The 20,170-nt window shown below is 48.3% G+C and overlaps 1 protein-coding gene across 1 annotated transcript in view; it reads left to right on the forward strand.

Annotated features, from left to right (window-relative positions):
• The window catches only part of IARS2 (isoleucyl-tRNA synthetase 2, mitochondrial), a 1,527,005-nt gene that overhangs the window by 315,484 nt on the left and 1,191,351 nt on the right, over nt 1–20,170 (forward strand). Inside the window, exon 9 of the mRNA XM_069608590.1 lies at nt 19,029–19,198. Within this exon, the coding sequence (XP_069464691.1) occupies nt 19,029–19,198 (170 nt within the window). The remainder of the gene's footprint in view (nt 1–19,028; nt 19,199–20,170) is intronic.

The raw sequence follows: 20,170 nt of genomic DNA on the forward strand, positions 1-20,170 counted from the left end.
CTCGGCTTCACTGGAGTCAAGGCTGTTACCACGGTCACGGGATTCCCTCGCTCCTGCTTATCGGCGTAGGCTTGCCCCATGTACCGTTGACATCTCTAGTAAGACACTTGTTCTGTTGTTCGCGGTCTTGGACTCTCTTCCACGAAGGTTCTGGTGGTCTGGGATGAAAAGGGCAAGGTTACTTCTCTCCTTGCCACATTCTTGATTGCTGCCGCCCATCTCCTTCTCTTGAGCTGCCACTCTTGATTGGCCAGGTCGTTGTGCTGTCTGCCGTGCTCGCCTTGCTTGTATTGTGCTTTCTTACTCCACCTTTTATCCCTGTGGGAAAAGGAAAGGTCTGTCAGGTGTGTGTGATTTTGTTTAATTGCCTGACTCGCGGGTTGGGAAATGTCCAGAAACAGGTTGCATATGTTGTCTTGTGTCTTTGTGGAAAGTGTTCGTGTCGGAAAAGGAAAGGGGTTGGAGTGTCGGAAAAAGGGGGTGGTAGAGTTTCCAAATATCCTATAGGGTCGGAAGGGAAAGAGGTGTCGCATGGAATTATAGCCATAGGATTAGGGTTTGTGATGACCTCGGGAGAGTAGGTTTTGTAGGATTTGTGAAATAAGCAGGAGGGTTTGTGAGAATTCAGAAAATGATGATCAGAGGGACGGGATTGGTATGGTTTGTGGGGTAAACTGGAATAGCTGGGATCGTGAAATGAAAAAAAGGGGATTGCAGGAATCGTGTTTTGTCTGATAAGGTTGGGAGTGTGGAAAATAATCAGAGGGACCGGAAGGAGGATGATGGGGAGTATTCGAATGGAGACCAATGAAACAAGGATTCTGGGAGTTATGCTTTTTGGATGTAACCAGGTTTGGGGCCTTAGAGGATTGATTACATACGGAGGGGTTCTAGGATCTGGGCCGGAGAGATCTAATGGGAGGAAGTGAGGCAGATGCAGTACAGCCCATGAAAGCCTCAGTTATCTCTCTCCTCTGGCACAATACCACGTCTCAACTGGGGCACTTCCCTGAGCATAACCCTGGGTTCTCCTACCCAGGTTATCTTTCCCTGCTAGTTTGTCTTCAGGGTTGGGGTAAAAGAGGGCTAGTCCTTTTGTGGCCACCTGAATAAGGGGTTCCTGGGATCTACTTGGGAGAACACCCTCCGGTTTCTTGCAAATTGTACAAAGAAGGGATCACCTTGAGTAGTTTAAATCATGAGGGAAACAACGATCTGTGGCCATTGATCTTCTCGAAAGAGACTATAGCAGATAAAATAACTAAGGCTAGTACTTCTAGAGCGGGGGTTCAAACTCCCTAATGTAGACTATATTTAAAGAGAATACTGCTTTATAGTCCACCATCTTATGTATACTCTTTACAGACATTATCAGCACACATACAATTCCCAAAACCTGGAAAATGTCTTTCGTAATCCCCATTTAGAAGACAGTGGACAGGATGTCACCCTGTAATAATCGGCCCATTTCTTTGATGGATGTTGATTCTAAAATATTTGCCTCAGTAATGTTAGGCCACTTGGAGGAATGGTGTAACGAAATGAACATTTTACATATTTTCCATATAGGATTTCATAAACAAATGGGCACAGATGTGGGGAGGGCTTTTGCTGAACAGTATATAGCAACTGGTCTGGAGAGTGGACACAAAGGACATATATATATATATCCTCCATGGATCTATCCAGGGCGTTTGACCTTGTTGATCGCCGGACCCTATTGGCAAAATTAAAGAACTTCGGCATCCCTGACAGGTAAATTAGCAAATTGATTTTTTTCCATAAGGGCTAGACTATTCAGGTAAGGCTGAATAATGAGGGTCTAATGTCCCACAAATTCCAACTTTAAATGACTTTAAACGAGGCTGCTTACTGGCACCAATCTTCTCCAGCATGGGGTCTGGCATGGATTCACATGCTCATGAATATTCCCTGTCGTCCGGCTGGGAATCCTCAATACAGAAAAAATCAGTTTCGTTTCTGAACTGTCTTTCTCCTAAAAACCAGTCACTGGTCTCTGGGTCATACTGCCCCCAGCCAATGACTGCCCTCTACCTAAGCCCCTCCTCTGGCAGCCATCGTCAAATTTTTACCACACGTTCAAGTGTTGGGAGTCCTTGTGCTATAGCTCTCAAGCTTTTACTGCGTTTTGCGATTTTTCAAAGAGTTAAACCTCATTTTTTCGGTCAATCGAGCCTCAAGCTCCACCGTTTCTACTTCCGTTCAACGGAGACGCGTTTCGGAATTTTCTACGCCCCTCAAGGGTGACGTTTTTTCATTGAGTTTCGCTTCTTGGAGGATTCAGGAATATCTTTGAGGCCTACCCCGCATGGACATGGCCCAGGACAAAGGAAACACGACGTCCGGATCCAAGCTGTTCAGGAGCTTCCCTGGATGCGGATTGCAGAATGTTTTCAAGGCGGGTGAGCATTCTATATGTCTCTGCTGCCTTCACGAAGACAAAACGCACGTGGAGAAGGACTGTGCATTTTGGAAGAACATGACCGAACGGACTATGAGAGATCGGCATATCCGACTCACCAACTGGCTGGAAGGGAAGAGCCCAGCAGCAGGTGAGAAGTAGTAGTCTGAACGGGCTTCTAAGACCTTTGAGGGCGCTCCGGCGACGGGGGCCAAACAAAAGGCAAAGCACCACTTTGAGGGCGATCCCGACAGAGACAGCCGAGGGGGAGCGAGGCAGTGACCCTCCCCCCCAAGGTGAAGGCCTCAGGTGCGCCTAAAGTCACGAAAGCCCCGATTCACCCGGCTAAGGCCTCTATCGAAGGAGTCGTGGCTACCCCAGTGGAGGCGACCTCGGGGCCCAGAGTTTCCCTGCCACCGCGGAGGGAATCCTCTTTTTAGCCCATCGATAAGACCCCCATGAATCCCCGGGTGGAAAAAGAGGGGGGGGGCACGGTGGCCATTACGGACACAGATACCGCCTCTGAAGAGGAGCTGGCTGGAGTCGCGAATATCCGAGGTCCGGTCCCACGGGAGGGATCCCGACAAGGCGGACGAAGAAAGTGACTGCGACGCCGACGGGGAGCCCGTGGAGGCGGTGGATTCCACTCCCCCACCGTCGCAGCCGTTGCCTGTGCCACAAGACAACTCAGGAGCAATCTTGATGGCGATCCAGGCCTTGTGTACGGAGATAAGGACAAGGTTGCCCTTACCCCCAGCGGACGATCCCGCGGAGCCTGGACCGTCGGGAAGCCCTCCAAGCAAGTAGAGGAGACTTCACCCCTCTCCCCTCCCTTCCAGCCTTCACGGCCTTTGCAGCATTCATATCCTTCCCCTGATCCGAGGGATGATACAGGAACGGAGACAGCCACGACGGGGACGGATGACGACGGTCGTGACGATGGGATGGGCCTTACCATCACCACCCCCACCCCCTCGGACCTCCCCGCCCGACGAAATTGGCTCCTTCCACGCCATGATCGCCAGGGCATCTGAGCTCTTCCAGCTCTGCCCCGAAGAACAGAAGAAGAAAGGCTTCCTCTATCAACAGCGTGCGGCCAAGAGGAAGATGGTCCTCGGTTCCATTACTGGACGACCTCTGGGATGAGGGGCTGTCGCTCCCGAAGAACCCGTCCACGACTCCTGCTAAGAGAGACCGGTACGAGAAGAAGTTACCGGGTCTCGGATTCCGCCCCCATGTGCCTTAGAGCCCAGCCGTCCCCGGATTCGGTTGTCTCTGCAGCGGCCAAGAAGAAAGCGGCGGGGGCGACGGCTTCAACTTCGTCCTCCCCGCCGGATGGCGAGGGGAAGAAACTGGATGCCATGGGACGGCTGGTCATCTCGTCGGCGGCAACGCCCTCGCGATTGTGGCTCGCTACGACACGGAGCTGTGGTTTAAGCTCGCTCCCCTGCTGGACTTCCTCCCGGACGACAAGAGGACTGAGGCCCTGGAGATCCTACAGGAAGGCGAGGTGGTATCGGACCACGCTATAACGGTAGCCACGAACATTATGGACACTGGTTTTCGCCAGATGGGCAACCGCGTTTGCCTTCGCCGGCGTGGTTGGCTCAAGGCAACTGATTTCCGCCAAGATGTGCAGACCACGGTTCTGGACATGCCTTTCGACGTGAACAGCCTGTTTGGCTAGACAGTGGACGAGTCACTGCAGGCCATCAAGGCCGAAATGGAGACGGCTCGGGCCTTGGGTGTTCTTCAACAACGACGGCCGCCCTTTCGGAACTCCGGAGGCAAGCAAGGTGCCTCCAAAGGATTCGGCAGAGGCTCCTCGTTGTAGCACCAGGTGGCCTGCTCCTCGTTGCAGGAGGCCTACAGAGGACGCAGCAAGACAGGAGGATCTCGTCGCCAAGGAGGCCAAGGCGGCAAGGCCGCTGCAAAGCAGGACTAAACAGGCCGTAGCATCGGGCCCCCAACTGAGCACCCCAGTGGGAGGCCAGCTGGCGAAGTTCATCAGCGTGTGGGAGTCCATCTCCACAGACCGTTGGGTGCTGGATGCCCTTGCCCGCGGGCACTCTAGAGTTTCTAAGAAAGTTTCCCTGCATTCCACCCATGGCCAGAAATGAAAACCACGTCCCTCAACTGCTGCTGGAAGTAAGGGCGATGCTGAAGAATGGAGCCATCGAGCTTGTCCCAAAGAGGCTCTAGGGCTCCGGAGTGTACTCACGATACTTCCTCGTAAGAAAGAAGACCGGCGGCTGGCGACCCATCCTGGCTCTTCTTCGATTAAACAAGTACATCAAGTCCCTGAAGTTCAGGATGGTCACCCTCCAGCACGTACTGGGACAGCTGGAGGAAGGCGACTTCTTATCTTCGCTGGACTTGGAGGATGCCTACTTTCACATCCCCATTCTAAAAGGACATCGAAAGTTCCTGCGATTAGTGGTCCAAGGGTGACACTATCAGTTCAAGGCCCTCCCCTTTGGATTGAAGTCGGCGTCCAGGGTGTTCACCAAGTGCCTAGCACCAGTGGCGGCGCGGCTGCGCCTGCAGGGGATCCACCCCCACCCCTACCTGGACGATTGGCTCATCCGAGCAAAGACGAGAGAACTCGCCGTCGTGCACACAGCGAAGACCGTCCAACTGCTCACAGATCTGGAATTTTCGATTAACTTCGCAAAATCCCACTTGGTACCGTCACAAGTCGCCCTGTTCCTGGGAGCCAGGCTCGACACATTGGCTTCTCTGTCGGAGGAAAGGACGAAGGCCATCCTGGGCAAGGTGCAACGGCTGTCGACCATGGACATGGCCAGGGGGAGGTCCAAGTCCCTGCTCGGCATGATGTCCTTGTGCATCTACCTCGTGCGCCTGTGCAGGCTGCGGATGCGTCCACTGCAAGAGTTCCTCGACGCTGTTGGATGCAAGCAGTGGGCAGCTTCGAAAACAGGCTCTCGCTCAACGAGACCTTCCACCAAGCGATCCGGTGGTGGGGCACCCGCACGCATTTGGCGGCGGGTATGGACTTCCAGACCCCGGCGCACCAGTAGACGATGACGACGGACGCCTCCCGGAGGGATGGGGGCGCACACCGGAGATCTCCACGCAAGAGGCCTTTTGCTCCCGGAGGAGAGGTCACTACACATCAATGTCCTGGAGCACCGAGCCGTGTTCTGGGCCCTCAGGTCGTTCCTTCTATCCCTCAAGGGCAAGGTGGTGAGGATCTTCACCGACAACACCACCACAATGTTCTACATCCGGAAGCAGGGAGGCACCAGATCCCCAGCTCTATCCAAGGAGGCCCAGGATGTGCCACTGGGCCGTCGGCCAAGGGATGTTTCTGGTACCCTTCCATCTGGCAGGAATAAAGAACACCCTTGCCGACTCACTCAGCAGGGAGCTGCACTTGTGCCACGAGTGGGAACTGCGGCAGGATCAAGTGGATCTGCTATTCCAACGATGGGGCAATCCCCAGATTGACCTATTCGTGATGGCGACGAACACCAAGTGCTGGAGGTTCGCCAGCAGATTTCCCCAGCCGGGGAGCATGGCGATGCCTTCTCATTCCACTGGAATGGCCTGTTCCTGTATGCATTCCCACCGTTGCTGTTGCTGCTGCGACACATCAATCAACTCGGACGGTCCCGGTGCAGGATGATCCTCGTCGCACCGGCGTGGCCGAGGCAGATCTGGTTCCCGGACCTTCTGGACATGTCAGTGTCTCCCCCAGTCAAACTGCCGTCGGACGCGGATCAACTCGCCAGAGAAGGAGGTGCCATCCTCCACCACGACCTGGGGTCGCTGAACTTGCAGGCCAGGCTCCTGCAGCACTAGAGTTTGGAGGGTACGATATCCCGGCAGACTGCAAGGAGGTGCTTGCAAAGGCCAGGGCGTCCTCGACCCTAAAGTGCTATGGACACGAATGGAAGAGGTTCTCTGTCTGGTGCCGTGCACAGAAGATTAACTCTGTGGATTACAGCCCCTCAAGTGCTGCCATACCTACTGTCACTGGCCAGGGCTAGCTCATGCCTCCTTCAAAATCCATCTAGCGGCGATTTCCTGCTACACTAGAACTCTGGGGCGATCATCTCTGTGGTCTCATCTCCTGGTGAAGGAGTTTATGGAAGGATTGCTCCGATCATTCCAGCCGGTGAAGGCTCCGGCCCCGGCGTTGGAGCTCAACGTGGTGCTGAGCATGGGGCCGCCATTCGAGCCTCTGCATTCGGCACCGTTGAAGTTCCTATCGTGGAAGACAGCGTTTCTTGTGGCCATCACCTCCGCACGACGAGTGGGAGAGATCCAGGCCCTCTCCTGTAAACCACCATACCTGACATTCCACAAGACGAGGGTGGTGCTGAGGACGCACCCCTCCTTCATGCCCAAGGTGTTGTCGGACTTCCATCTCAATGAGCCGTTGGTGTTACCTGTTTTCTTCCCGTCGCCTTTGTCGCCGGCCGAGAGGACCTTGCACTCGCTGGATGTAGCTAGAGTGCTGAAGTTCTACGTGGACCGCACGAAGATCCTTCGGAAGACATCAGAACTGTTTGTGAATTTTGGACCTGGGAACCAAGGAAAGTCCCTCTCGAAGGCTTCCATTTCCAGATGGCTCTCCGGCTGCATCATGCACTGTCACTGGTTGGCAAACCGACTGTTGCCCGGCCGTCCGAGAGCCCATTCAAACAGAGCAATCGCTGCTACCACGGCGTTCCTGTCTGGTGTGCCCCTGCTGGACATCTGCAGGGCTGCTATGTGGAGGTCGACGCACACCTTCACGAGATTCTACTGCGTCGACCGGGATTCCTGTTCGCCTGTAGGTGGGCCTGGTGAGGAGGTAAGAGATGCTTAATTTTGAGTTGATGACATGCTTAATGTTGAGCCTTGCCACCTCCCGTGGTTGTGCATGTGTGTACTGCTATGTATTCTTATATTCATGAGCATGTGAATCCATGCCAGACCCCATGCTGGAGAAGGAACAAGTTACTTACCTGTAACTGTTGTTCTCCAGCAAGGGTCTGGCATGGATTCACATGCGAACCCTCCCTCCTACCCCTCTGTGGCTCTTGTCTTGGTCCTACTGCCACTTTACGTGCTACCAAATCTGAAGATGGCTGCCAGAGGAGGGGCTTAGGTAGAGGGCAGTCATTGGCTGGGGGCAGTATGACCCAGTGATTGGTTATTAGGAGAAAGACAGTTCAGAAACGAAACTGAAACTGATTTTTTCTTTACCGAGGATTCCCACCCTGACGGGTAATATTCATGAGCATGTGAATCCATGCCAGACCCATGCTGGAGAACAATAGTTACAGGTAAGTACCTTGTTACTTATTCAAGCTATAGGTTTCAGATGTACCTTTGTTTCGCCAATAATTGGAAATCTAAAGATGGCCTGCGCTGCATATGCAGATGATTTTATATTAATGGACCACACACACCAATAGGACTACAAAGTTTGATTAAAAGTTTTAAAGATTACATGAATGCAAATAATCTGTTAATTAACCCTCAAAGGACTGTTCTATTGAAATTAAGTAGATCCCGTAAGAAATTTACATTTTCATGGTTAATTAATGATGTCAAAATTCAAGCAAAAGAGAGCATTATCTACCTGGGATATCCCATCACTGTGCATCCTAATAAGGGTTTCTAGAGGAATTACCTTGGGGCCAAAGCTACAGCCCTGGGGAGTCAAATGCTAAAAGTGGACAGAAAATATGGCCGGTCCTCATCCTTACCTGTGATAAGATTGTATCTTGCCATGATTGATATATGGAGTGGAATTGTTTCTGGAATGGGTAATATATGAATTGGAGCTCTATGAAGCCATCATGTGGAGGAAAGTATTCTTCCATCTTCTGAGATGTGTCACGTTTGCAGCTATCAGATGAACTGGGGCTGCAGTCCTTGGCCAGCTTGGTGGAATGGAGAAAGTTGACTCTTTTCCGCAAAATGTTTGTTTGTTTATTTTATTTGTAATGCGCACCAGAACCAAGGGTATTAGGGCGCAGAGGAAGGAAAAGAGGATTGTTCAGTTTAGGTTACATTGCTGTGCGTTACAATACTGAAAGATAATAAATAATGCTAGTCTATGTCATACAAATGAGCAAGTAATAGCAGAGAGCATCAAGCAAATGTTATATACAATATATACAATTATGTGCAGAAGAGGGCAGTAGTCAGGCAGTGAGGTAGAGGGTCAAATGTCATGTTCCTTAATCCATTGGATGAGGTTGTATCTGAAGCGTGGGTAGGGCATCTCTTCTCTTAGAGAAGGTAGGAGTGAGTTCCAGTTTTGAGCAGCTTTGACCGGGAAGCTACTGCCACCAGTCTTCATACGTTTGAATCCGGGCACTTGAAGTAAATTGGCATTGGCTGTTCTGGAGGGGCGATTAATAGATTGTCTCCGGAATTTGGATGTAAGGTATTCGGGGGCGGCCATATGTAAACATTTATGGGTTAAGGAAGCTGATTTGAGGAGAATTTTATCTTTAGTGGAAAGCCAGTTATTAGCTCTTCTAAAGTCAGATATGTGGGCTTTCTTGGGAATGTTAAGGGCTGCTCTCAAGGCATTGTTTTGTAGGATTTGGGTCTTATTGGTAATGTATTTATTGCAGCCTATGTAAAGGGCATTGCAATAATCCAGTTTGGTTAAAACCAAGACCAAGGCCTTTGCTAAAGTAATGCAGTTGTTGGGAGTGAGGAAAGGCTTAGCTGCTCTAATTAGATTACAAGTGTAAGCGGTGGCCGAGGTCATGGAGTTAACTTGTTTGTTTAATGTGAGAGTGGAGTCTAGGTAAAAACCAAGTGTTTTCACTTCCTTGGCTACTGGGATGTTGTTATTGTCTATAGTGAAGTTGGAATAGAGGTGGTTTAATTTATTGAGGTTCGCTGTGGTACCCAGGATGAGGAGTTCCGTTTTAATGTATGGCAGCTCTGAGCACAATTTGTATACTGTACTAGGAAAAGAAGGAATGGCATGCTCCTCTCCCAAGGGCTTTCTACCTGATTTCTATCTGCAATGTTCAAATATGTTTAAATCAATTGGGACTACACCAGTTACACTGAGGGACAATGTGCACTCTGTAAAAATGAAACATCGTAAATTTGATTGGGCCATGACCATCGATGTGGTAATTGGAACCAAACTGTACTCTCAGATTGTGTCATATAGAAAAATAGTGGGAACACCGGAAACATACCTTACACGTTTTCCAGAAAATAAGGCAAGGAATGATTATATGCGCTTCAGATTTAATGTTTTATCAACCAGTGAAATACAATCTATAAGGCAGGGAGTACAGGATAAGCTAGCACATTGCTGGTTCTGCTTAAATCGAGCAGAAAAAGAATCATTGCTGCATCTATTACTATTTTGTCCATTCCTTTAAAAAGAAAAGGATCGAACATTTTGGAAAACTTTACAAATATCACCTGGGTGCATCTACATTGTTTATGGTTCGATGTGATGCATGGCAAAAGCGTTCAATTGAAATTAAATGTTCTCAGGTTTCTGAAGAATGTCTGCAAATTAATTAACTGAGTAACAAAATAAACAAAAACACCTTTTAATAAAAAGTTAAATAACGAGAATAGTAATTGCATAACAATCATCATCAGTGCTCAGATAGATAGAACTTACCTCTTTATTAATTTTATGATGTTATAAGTATGGTCTTTTAGTTTTTTGTAACTGGAGAAATCTTGTACATTCTGCTTATTATTCTGGATACTCTGACTTGTATATTTTAAATTTTAAGCTCCTTTTATCTGTTTTGCTTAGTACTTTGTTTGATTTGAATATATGTATTAACATATTCATGAAATTCTGTAAAAAATATATTTGTATAGATTGATAATGTTAAAAAGTTTTGTAAAGGTTTTCTTGCTAAAAACCAAATATAAGTAAAGGTTTTTTAACTGTTGCTTTTGAGTCTGTCTCTCTTGATACCATGCCTGTCCCGCAACCGGCACGCACACGCACATGCACACACACACACACACACACACACACACATGCACACACGCACACACACACACTCTGCCCCCAAACACAAACACTGCCACCACCCCCACACAATACTCACACTGCCACCCACTCTCAATCTGCACACCACGACACATACCACTGCCCACAGAAATAACCCCCTGAAGAAAGAAAACGCATCCTGCCCCGACACTCTGCCCCCTCACAGCTACAGCCCGCACACACATGGCCCCCTGCACCACTGACCCTCAAGGATACTGCTCCTCAGACACACACAATGCCCACATATGCAGGCACTCTCCCACACATGTACGCACCCTCCACACACACACACACACTAACACTACCCCCTCATGAATGCTGCACGTACCAACGCAGTAAGCGCACAATCACACACACACTGTCAGAAACCTGAAGGTGTCTCACAGGTTTCTCACATGCTAGTCCCTGGGGGATCTGTCATCCAGGTGGCTAAGAAATGGCCATCGCTATTGGATCCAGTTCCTCGGGGTGGTCCAGTGCAGGAGGATCACCTGAATGAGGTGTTCTCGGGGAGTGGAAGTGGGACACCGACGGGTAAGACGTGGTACCCCCCGTCCCCCCAACACCTTTTCCCCATCCTACCCCCTAGGATATTCAGAAGTTCTACCCCTCCCTTTTCCAACACAAACACTTTCTTACACCGTGACAGACAGTGGACTAACACCCGAGCCGTTTACCTGGCCTGCCCCAACACAAGGGTCAGGCTGAGTCAGGCAGGTAACCATAACTATGCACACCTCACAGCCTTTTCCCTTCCCCACAGGGATAAAAGGCGGAGCACAAAAGCACACTTTGAGCAAGATCGAACACACGAAACAGCTATTCTGGACCGGCAGTTCAAATGTAGGAGGATGGTGAAGAGACCTGGGGGGACGACGAGGGAGTTACTCATGCCCTTTTTAACTCAGACCCGCAAAGCCTCTGAAAGGGAAATCATAAGACTGAGACATTCAGCTGGCGTGGGGTGTGACAGGTGTCAACGGCACATGGGGCCCTCTCACACGGATTGTCAAATCGGGGAGAAGCACTTGCCACCATGGTGACGACCTTGACTCCCAAAACAAGAGACTCCAGCAGTTCATCACAGCCGGTGAGTCGCAAAAGACAGTAAAACTGAACTGCGTTGGGTCCAAGGTTGCAGGCAACAACCTTGTTGAACAAAGAACTTGTGTATTTGAACTTTGAAGGAACCCCATCGAAAGGTTCAGAAGCAGAGTGGTCAGGCATCTCGGGGGCGCTCATTTGAAGGACTCTGCCTGAAGCCTGTTTGAGGTTGTGATGTTGTTTTGTTGAAACTACGAAGACCAAGAGGCCTTAGGAGAGGCTAGTGTAAAGTGTCAAAGTGGTCCCATGAGAGTCGAGCAAAACCTCTCGTACACTCCAATGTCTTTGACGCATGAGAGAAAACTGATTGACCTGTGAAACTGGCAAATGTAAACCTGATGCCTACAAATCAGGGTAACAAGGGACACACCCGAAAACCAAAGAGACAAACAACTGTGTGAAGCCTGGCTGGGGGCTATGACCTGAGCTTAAATAAAGAGAAGCTCCTAAGAGACACTGTGATGACAAATGTGACTCGGCTGAGGGATGTACATAATGAATAGTTGGTGAAAAGGACAGCAAGACTGTTAAGTGATATGTTTTTGAGTGAAAGGCCATAGTGTTCCCGATTGAGGGAGGCTAACGTTGCAAGAAGGATCAGAGCCCATCTGAGGGGGATCCAAGAGGCAAAGAGAACAGATTGCCAAAGGAACTTTTGTTTGTTTGTTTGTTGTTTTTGTACAGCCGGCCTCCTAAGGCAAGAGACTTTTTCAGGAAAGAGACTTGGCCCGGAAGGTGCTGGCATCGTTGAAAGGAACTGTAACCTCATGCTGGTGAGGCCCAGGAGTGTGCTGTGCTCAAAGGTCCTGCCTTGTCCCGTGCTAAAAACGGGGGGAAGGGAGACCCAGCCATACCATTGTGACTCATCATTTGGTGAACACTTCTTTCTTTTCTTGAACATTATCCCACATTATTTTTGTAACTTGGCAATCGTTTTTTTTTTTTTTAGTATAGGCCCTTTTCATTCAACAAAACGCCACTAGTACTGCCTTATTATTATTTGATGGTTGTAGCTTGCTCCCATCTTGGATTTAGGTTTAGATTAGATGTTTTTATCACCCATTTTACAGTTTAATAAACACCCTTGAACTGCGATCACTTGTCTGTTTTTACTGTTGCCCCCCCTGAGTTCCTTACAACACACACCAATTCTGTGAGAACCTGGGACTTTCATGGAAATTCATGCCAATGGTTTGTGTACTAGGACATTTGAAGGCCATCCCTGACGTTGATCAAGTGTGTGGGCTTGGACCTACGTGGCCAAATACTGCCAAACGGTGCTAGTAGATGAACCTGCTGGTGGTTATACCTGGCAAATGCATAAACCGTGCATAATCATAAGTTCAATCTAGTGGATTTGCCAATGGTTATACTCCCCATGCGAACCGGTTTACCAAAAAGGAAAATACCATTGCAGCCCACAGCGGATGCCAATGGCATTGATGCCCTCATGGCAGACTTTATGGGTCAGTATCTTCACCACTAGCCAACCTGTGCTTAAAGGACGGCCCTCACTGCGCGATGGCCAGTTGGGCTGGCAGGTTGCTACCAGCCTGTAGGATCTGCTATTGCTGTAATTTTCGCCCAATTTTCCAAAATACTCCACCTTTATAACCTAACACAGCAGGTGTATTTGTAGAGTGCACTTTGAACCCCATCTTGCATCTTGATTCTGAAAACAATGATCCACAGAACACGCCCCTTTTGGACCTCATGGTCCTTGTCACAACGGGGCTTGCACTCCTTGATACTCCCAACATGGCCGTCTAACATGCAACATCTTCCTCGTCTTTACGTCAGACGTAGCGTATTTACAAATAGGCCGCGCCCCTGCGGGCCCGCGGATCTCAATGCTACTGCAAGCAGTGACTAGACGTGTGCTCCGTAGTTCGCTACACTGTTATCCTTGTTCCTGGACCTCCTAATTCCATTCCCATTACCCTCTTCCTTGTTTCCCGGACTCGTGTGCTGTGTGCTCACCTTCTTCGTTCCTGGATCCCGGAGTGTCTGAATCCTAGAGCTCTGAACGCACGCTGGAGCCAGATGAGGCTCGCGCGGGCTTATACAAGACCAGGTCCGTGCGTAAGAAGAAACCGCCCAAGAAATCCTGCAAGGATCGCTCCCAGGTGAGAAAGGGGGAATTCCGTGACAGTTTAAGACGCCAAACGACCGAAGTCGAAGCCGACATGGAAGCGGCTGTTCAGGATCTCATGCGTGGCATGCAAGAACTAACGACCGAGGTACAAAATTTAAAGGCGGAAAATGCCGCTCTCTAACAATTAGTTCTATCCTGTGATTCTGCCACAAAGGAAAGCGTATTGCTGGGCGGCATTGTTGACAAATACGATGGGTCGGCAAAAACCCTTTGTGGATTCCTTGATTCTTGTTTGGTTCACTTTACTTTTAAGCCCTACTACTTTTCAACCCCTAGGGCTAAGGTTGGCTTCATAATTTCACACCTTTCCGGAAATGCTCTAACTTGGGCTACGCCCTTAGTCAATTCAGGTGATGCCCTCCTGGATAACTACGACGGTTTCATACAAGCCCTTAAAAACATGTTTGACCGCCCTGAGCAGGTCTATAGTGCCCAGGAGCGCCTGTTAGACTTTCAACAAGGATCCCAGGATATGCTTACGTATGTAACCCGATTCAAGCAATTGACCAAGGAAGCTGACTGGTCTCCTGAAGCAAGTTTTACACTTTTCAGAAGGGGACTTAATGAGGAGATCAAAGATGAGTTGGCCAGAGTGTCTCGCCCAAGCTCATTCCAGGCTCTTATGGACCTTGCCATGCAAATAGATTTTAGTATCCAGGAAAGAAAGGCAGAAAAAAGGAAATCCAAAGTAACCCCCCCGAAGGCATCCTTCGAGATTACCTCCAAGACTGACACAAATCCAGGGTCAGCTGCTGAACCAGAACCTGTGCAGATGGGAGCCTTCCGTGGACCCATATCCCCGCAAGAAAGGATGAGAAGGATTCATACGGGGTTATGCATGTACTGTGCCTCGGATAAACACCTGGTTAGAGAATGCCCTCTAGCCCCTCCTCGGCGTTGGGGAAACGCCAGCTCCCGATCCTAGATGGAGCAATGCTTCGGGAGAGAGATGTTTGCTCCACGTCTATTCCATCCTTGAACTCTCCTTGACAAAACAGCCTAATGATTGTACAGGCCCTTCTATCGCCATCGAGAATAAGACCTACTCCATTTTGGCCTTGGTTGACTGCGGAGCTATGGGAGTATTCATTGATCAAGATTGGGTTACGTGTCACCACATTCCGTACGAGACACAAAGTACCATGCAACCGGTGCAAGCGATCGATGGAAGGCCCCTCACTTCAGGGCCTATAAGCCTGCAGACTAAAGAGATCCAACTTTCAATAAACCATCACCAAGAGCTGATCAGATTTAACATCATTAAGTCTGCTCATTATCCCATGGTCCTGGGTATGCCCTGGTTACAGAAGCATAATCCTTTAATCAACTGGGCAGCAGGATCTTTATTTCTTGGATCTGAGTTTTGTATGTCTCACTGTCTATTCCTGGAATCATCCGTGACACCTTCCAAAGAACCATAAATAGATCAGCAAGTTCCACTCATGGTTTCCAATATCGTATCGGTTCCAAAGGCCTATCAGAGTTATGCTGATGTGTTTTCAGCTGCCATAGTCCAGGCTCTACCCCCTCACAGACCTGAAGACTGCACCATAGACACAGAACCCTCAGCAGTGATTCCCTTTGGGAGGATGTTCATCCTAACCGAACCTAAAAAGAGAGCCCTACGAGAATACTTGGATACCAACCTTGAAAATGGCACCATAAGACCATCGAAATCCCCAGCTGGAGCCTCACTGTTTTTTGTTCCCAAGAAGGACACCAAGGAACTTAGACCTTGCCTCGATTATCGTGGATTAAATCAATGCACCCTCAAGGACCGCTACTCTTTACCCTTGATCTCGGATATCCTGGAAGCGGTGAGAGGAGCTGTAATCTGAACGAAACTGGATCTCAGGGGTGCCTATCATCTGATTCGTATCAGGGAAGGAGACAAATGGAAAACAGCCTTTCGAACACCCTTTGGACACTTCGAATATCTGGTAATGCCCTTTGGACTTGCTAATGTCCCTGCCGTCTTTCAACGTTTCATGGATAGGGTGTTCTCCGATATGCTGTTCATCTTCGTCATCGTCTACTTGGACGATATCCTGATCTATTCCAAGGACCTTCTAAGGCATGAAGAACATGTTAAGGCTGTTTTACAACGACTACGTGAACATAGACTCCTAGCCAAACCCGAGAAATGCCTGTTTAATGTGACCTCTGTTCATTACCTAGGATTTGTCCTTATTCCAAAAGGAATTGGTATGGATCAGTCAAAGGTAAAAGCCATATAATCCTGGCCGGCTCCCACTTCTGTGAAACAAGTTCAATCCTTCCTGGGGCTAGCCAATTTCTACCAGAAGTTCATACCCACCTTTTCTGAGATTGTTCAGCCGATCATTGCACTCTTGAAGAAAGACATTCCCTTTCTCTGGTCTACACCTCAAGACAAGGCATTCCGACGTTTAAAGACAGTTTACTCAAGCCCCCATCCTAGCCCTACCTGACATAAATCGACCATTCATAGTGGAGACGGATGCCTCTGACTATGCCATAGGAGCAGTGCTGAAGCAAGAGTTCGAGGACAAGATGGAACACCCCATTGCTTATCTTTCAAGAACTCTGACTCCCAGTGAGACGCATTACTCTGTCCTGAAAAAGGAACTGTTAGCCATCCGTCAAGCCTTCACCAAATGGCGACACCTTCTCCTGGGAGCGAGACATCCAGTCCAGGTCCGCACGGACCATCAGAATCTTCAAATTCTACAATCCTTGGAGTGTAGGAACAGTTGTCAGGCCCGTTGGGCCTTCTTCTTTGCCCAGTACCAGTTCCACATCCATCATGTCCCCGGATCACAGAACATAATTGCTGATGCCTTATCCCGACGTCCTGATTACGAAACAATTGAAGATCGGACCTATCCCAAGATGTTTCCCCACATGATTTTTGTAGCTCAAGCGGTCAGTCTCCTCGAAGAAATTCGGATACAAACCCAATGCTCTGAGCTCTGGAAGGATATTTCAAGGAAGAATCAATGGGATCTAAGAATCAAGGATGGATACTTGTTCAAGGATAATGCTCTAGTCATCCCCACACAGAAATTACAACAAAGGATAATCAACCTCTGCCACGATACCCTTCATTCCAGACATCGTGGCATCACCAACACCCTCCGTCTTATACACAGACAATTTTGGTGGCCCAGAATGAAGACAGACGTACAACTGTACATCCAAGCCTGTTCTATTTGTAGCCAGAAGAAACACAATAACAAGAGACCAGCAGGTCTCCTACTACAACCTACTCTACCAACAAGACCATGGGAATTCATCGCTACAGACTTCATTGTGGAATTGCCACCTTCCAGGGGATACACAACTATCATGGTTACCATCGACTTGTTCACTCACATGGCTCACTTTACACCCCTGTATAAACTACCGTCCTCATCAGAGCTAGCTGGAATCTTCCTGGAACACATTTTCCGCCTACATGGACTTCCTTCCAAGATCATATCAGACCGAGGACCTCAATACGTCTCACAATTCTGGAAACATCTCGGTCGCATTCTGGGAATCCAACGCGCTCTCTCATCAGGTTATCATCCACAAACCAATGGCGCTACGGAACGTGTAAACCAGACCCTGGAACAATACCTTCATTATTTTGCCACAAAGTTTCAGGACGACTGGTCGCTCCCAATACCAGTGGCTGAGTTTGCGTACAAAAATTCCGATCATTCGGCCATTAAGACCAGCCTCTTTTATTGCAGTCAAGGATTCCATCCATCAGTGTTAACCTCTGTTCTTCCACATCCCACACCTGTTCCTACCGTTGACTACTGGATGGAAACACTCACCAATGTACACAAGGAAGCCAAGGAACACTTGGAGAAGGCCAGAATATGAACTAAACAAAATGCTGATTCTAAAAGACCAGGGCCTTCATATGCAGTTGGTGATCAAGTCTGGTTGTCCTCGAAGCTACTACCCCGACACTTAAGGCCAAACAAACTGGCCCCCCGGTACTATGGTCCATTTCCCGTCAAGGAATTCATAAATCCTGTCTCATACTGACTCAAGCTACCCGACTCCTGGAAGAAGATTCACCCAGTTTTTCACACTTCTTTATTAAAACCCTACATCCGATCTTCCCGGAAATCTTGCAGACCCCCTCCGGTGGTGGTGGAAGACCAAGTTGAATATGAAGTGTCCCGAATATGCGATTCCAGGTATAAACGGTGTCAGCCTCAATACCCGGTTGAATGGAAAGGATATCCGCCAAGTGAAAGATATTTGCACTGTAATGCACCGCAACGAAATGCAGCACACCAGGGTGAAGCGACAGGTGGGGAGAGCACAGAAGGTCCCAGTATGCAGCAGCATGCCAACTCTTGCCTCCTCCAAACGTCTGCTCCAGGGTATTTCAGCCAGCCACATACACCCATTCTCAGTGCAGTTTGCTTCAGGGTGCAAAGCATATCAAGCGATAAGCGAATCGTAACTGCGACCTACAGGATCAGTGTTATCATGTCTGTCTACAGAACCCGTTTGGAGAACTGGTACTTCTGCTAGTATATCATAAAAAGCAGGTCTGTGTTCCAACACAATTAAAGCAATTAACTTCTTAAACGCTCAGGTATGTAATCAAGCTTTTACTGAAATTACCACCCTCAAATGAATGAACGGCTAATTCAGCACCGATGAACAAGCGAGCATCAAGATGAACACAAAACTCAGCAGCGCGGACTCAAACTCACCAAGCTATCGCACCGTAATATACAGCAATGGAAACTAATACACAGCTTTGGACTCTGGTCTTGATTGGAAAGGCAAAGGCATTTCCAATGCAATTCCTAAAAAAGCCTATAAAAATAGACATGTCCTGCTAGTTGATAGAATTCACTTTTTCAACATATTAAACATTTTTCAGTGCAGCAATCCAAGGATGCCTTTTTAGAGCTAGTGAAGGCACCATAACCGTTTGTTTTACCTGCCCATAGTAGGCCCAACTCCAGGCTACTTTTTGCTGTTTTATGGTGATGATAATGAGGAGTGGCCATTTAGTTAAGTAGGCAAGGAAGCAGCATGTAACCAATCACAACCCAGAAATGGGAACTTATGTTTGATAACCACATAGAAATTCCTGTGCTGTACGGATAATGCTATTAGTAAACCTGGCACATTAATAAATAATTCTGGTAGGATGAGGTCAAAAACATTTCGGTTTCAGAGCCAGAGCTGCTTCACTTTCAATCCACACAAAATATGTTTTCACATAGCGAAATGACCATTATTTTTCATAATACGTATGGACAAGCCATTGTATGTTGAAGTGACAATTACAGTAGGGTTTGTTTCTGAATCCTCCCTCTCTTCTCTTTTTGCAGGTGCAGATTTGGAAAATGGCTCCTGTGCTCATCCCACCATCCCAGACAGAGTGTCACCTCTTCTGCCTGCTAACCATGTGACAATGGTTAAAGGTACAGGATTGGTTCATATAGCACCTGCTCATGGCATTGATGACTACGGTGTTGCATCACAGCATCAGCTACCTGTGGTAATACTTTATCTGCTAGTTATTATGTATTTGAAATACCTGCAATACTGTTTTTCAGAAGAGATGTTCATGCGATTGTCATGTGATTGTTTGCTGACATGCATTAGTAGTGATCTATAACTGTAATAGATGGTGTAAGAGGTGTAAGAGGTGCAAAATGGTGTAAGAGGTGCAAAATCACTGCATCTAATGTGGGCATTAACCATTAGTCCAGGCCTATCCTAGAATATTACTGGGTTGCAGTGAGGGCCGAAAGGCTTCTTGCCAAATCCAAACCTGTTTGTTTGTTTGTTTGTTTGCTTATTAGGCGTTTATACAGCAAATTAATTCTGTTTCAAAGCGCCCAGAGGGCAACAGAGGGGAGGACATGGGATTGAAGTACATTAAAAACACAAATATAAATACAGTGGGGAAGGAACGAACAAACCTACTATGCATCGTGAGTATTCAGAATGTGCAAGTGCAGCAAGGAAGAGGCTAATGGGGAAGATGCTGGGGTGTCCGTGCTTGTGGGTGAGACACAGAGGAAGTGCAAGGTATGGCAAGTGCTATACGGCTTGGAGTTACATTGGGTGGAAAAGTTCAAGTCTCCAGGGCGGATGGTGTGCCGAGGCAAGTGCTGAAGGTAGACAGAAGCTAGGAAGATTGGGTGTGAGTGCTAAGGGTCCCAGAGGATGCATATGGGTCCAAGACATCAATATCAGCCACTGTGAGATTAGCAGAGAAGGGAAGGAGGAGGCAGAAAGTAAAGTATTCAGGTGCTTTTGGAATTTAGGGAGGTCCTGCTCAAGACGTAGAGGGAGGGGTAGGCTGTTCCAAAGGAGGGATTCAGCTTTGTTGTCCCACATACGGAATGATGGTGTTTTGAACAGGAAACTGCCTTTCTGACTTCCCAGGTTTCACTCGTTCTTGCTCCTCTCATGCTCTCATACTCCTTGCCCTGATGTATTGTTTCTCCTTCTACTCTCCGCC

Source organism: Ambystoma mexicanum, chromosome 4q, assembly GCF_040938575.1.
Source record: "Ambystoma mexicanum isolate Mex_15411 chromosome 4q, UKY_AmexF1_1, whole genome shotgun sequence".
Taxonomy (NCBI): Eukaryota; Metazoa; Chordata; class Amphibia; order Caudata; family Ambystomatidae; genus Ambystoma; species Ambystoma mexicanum.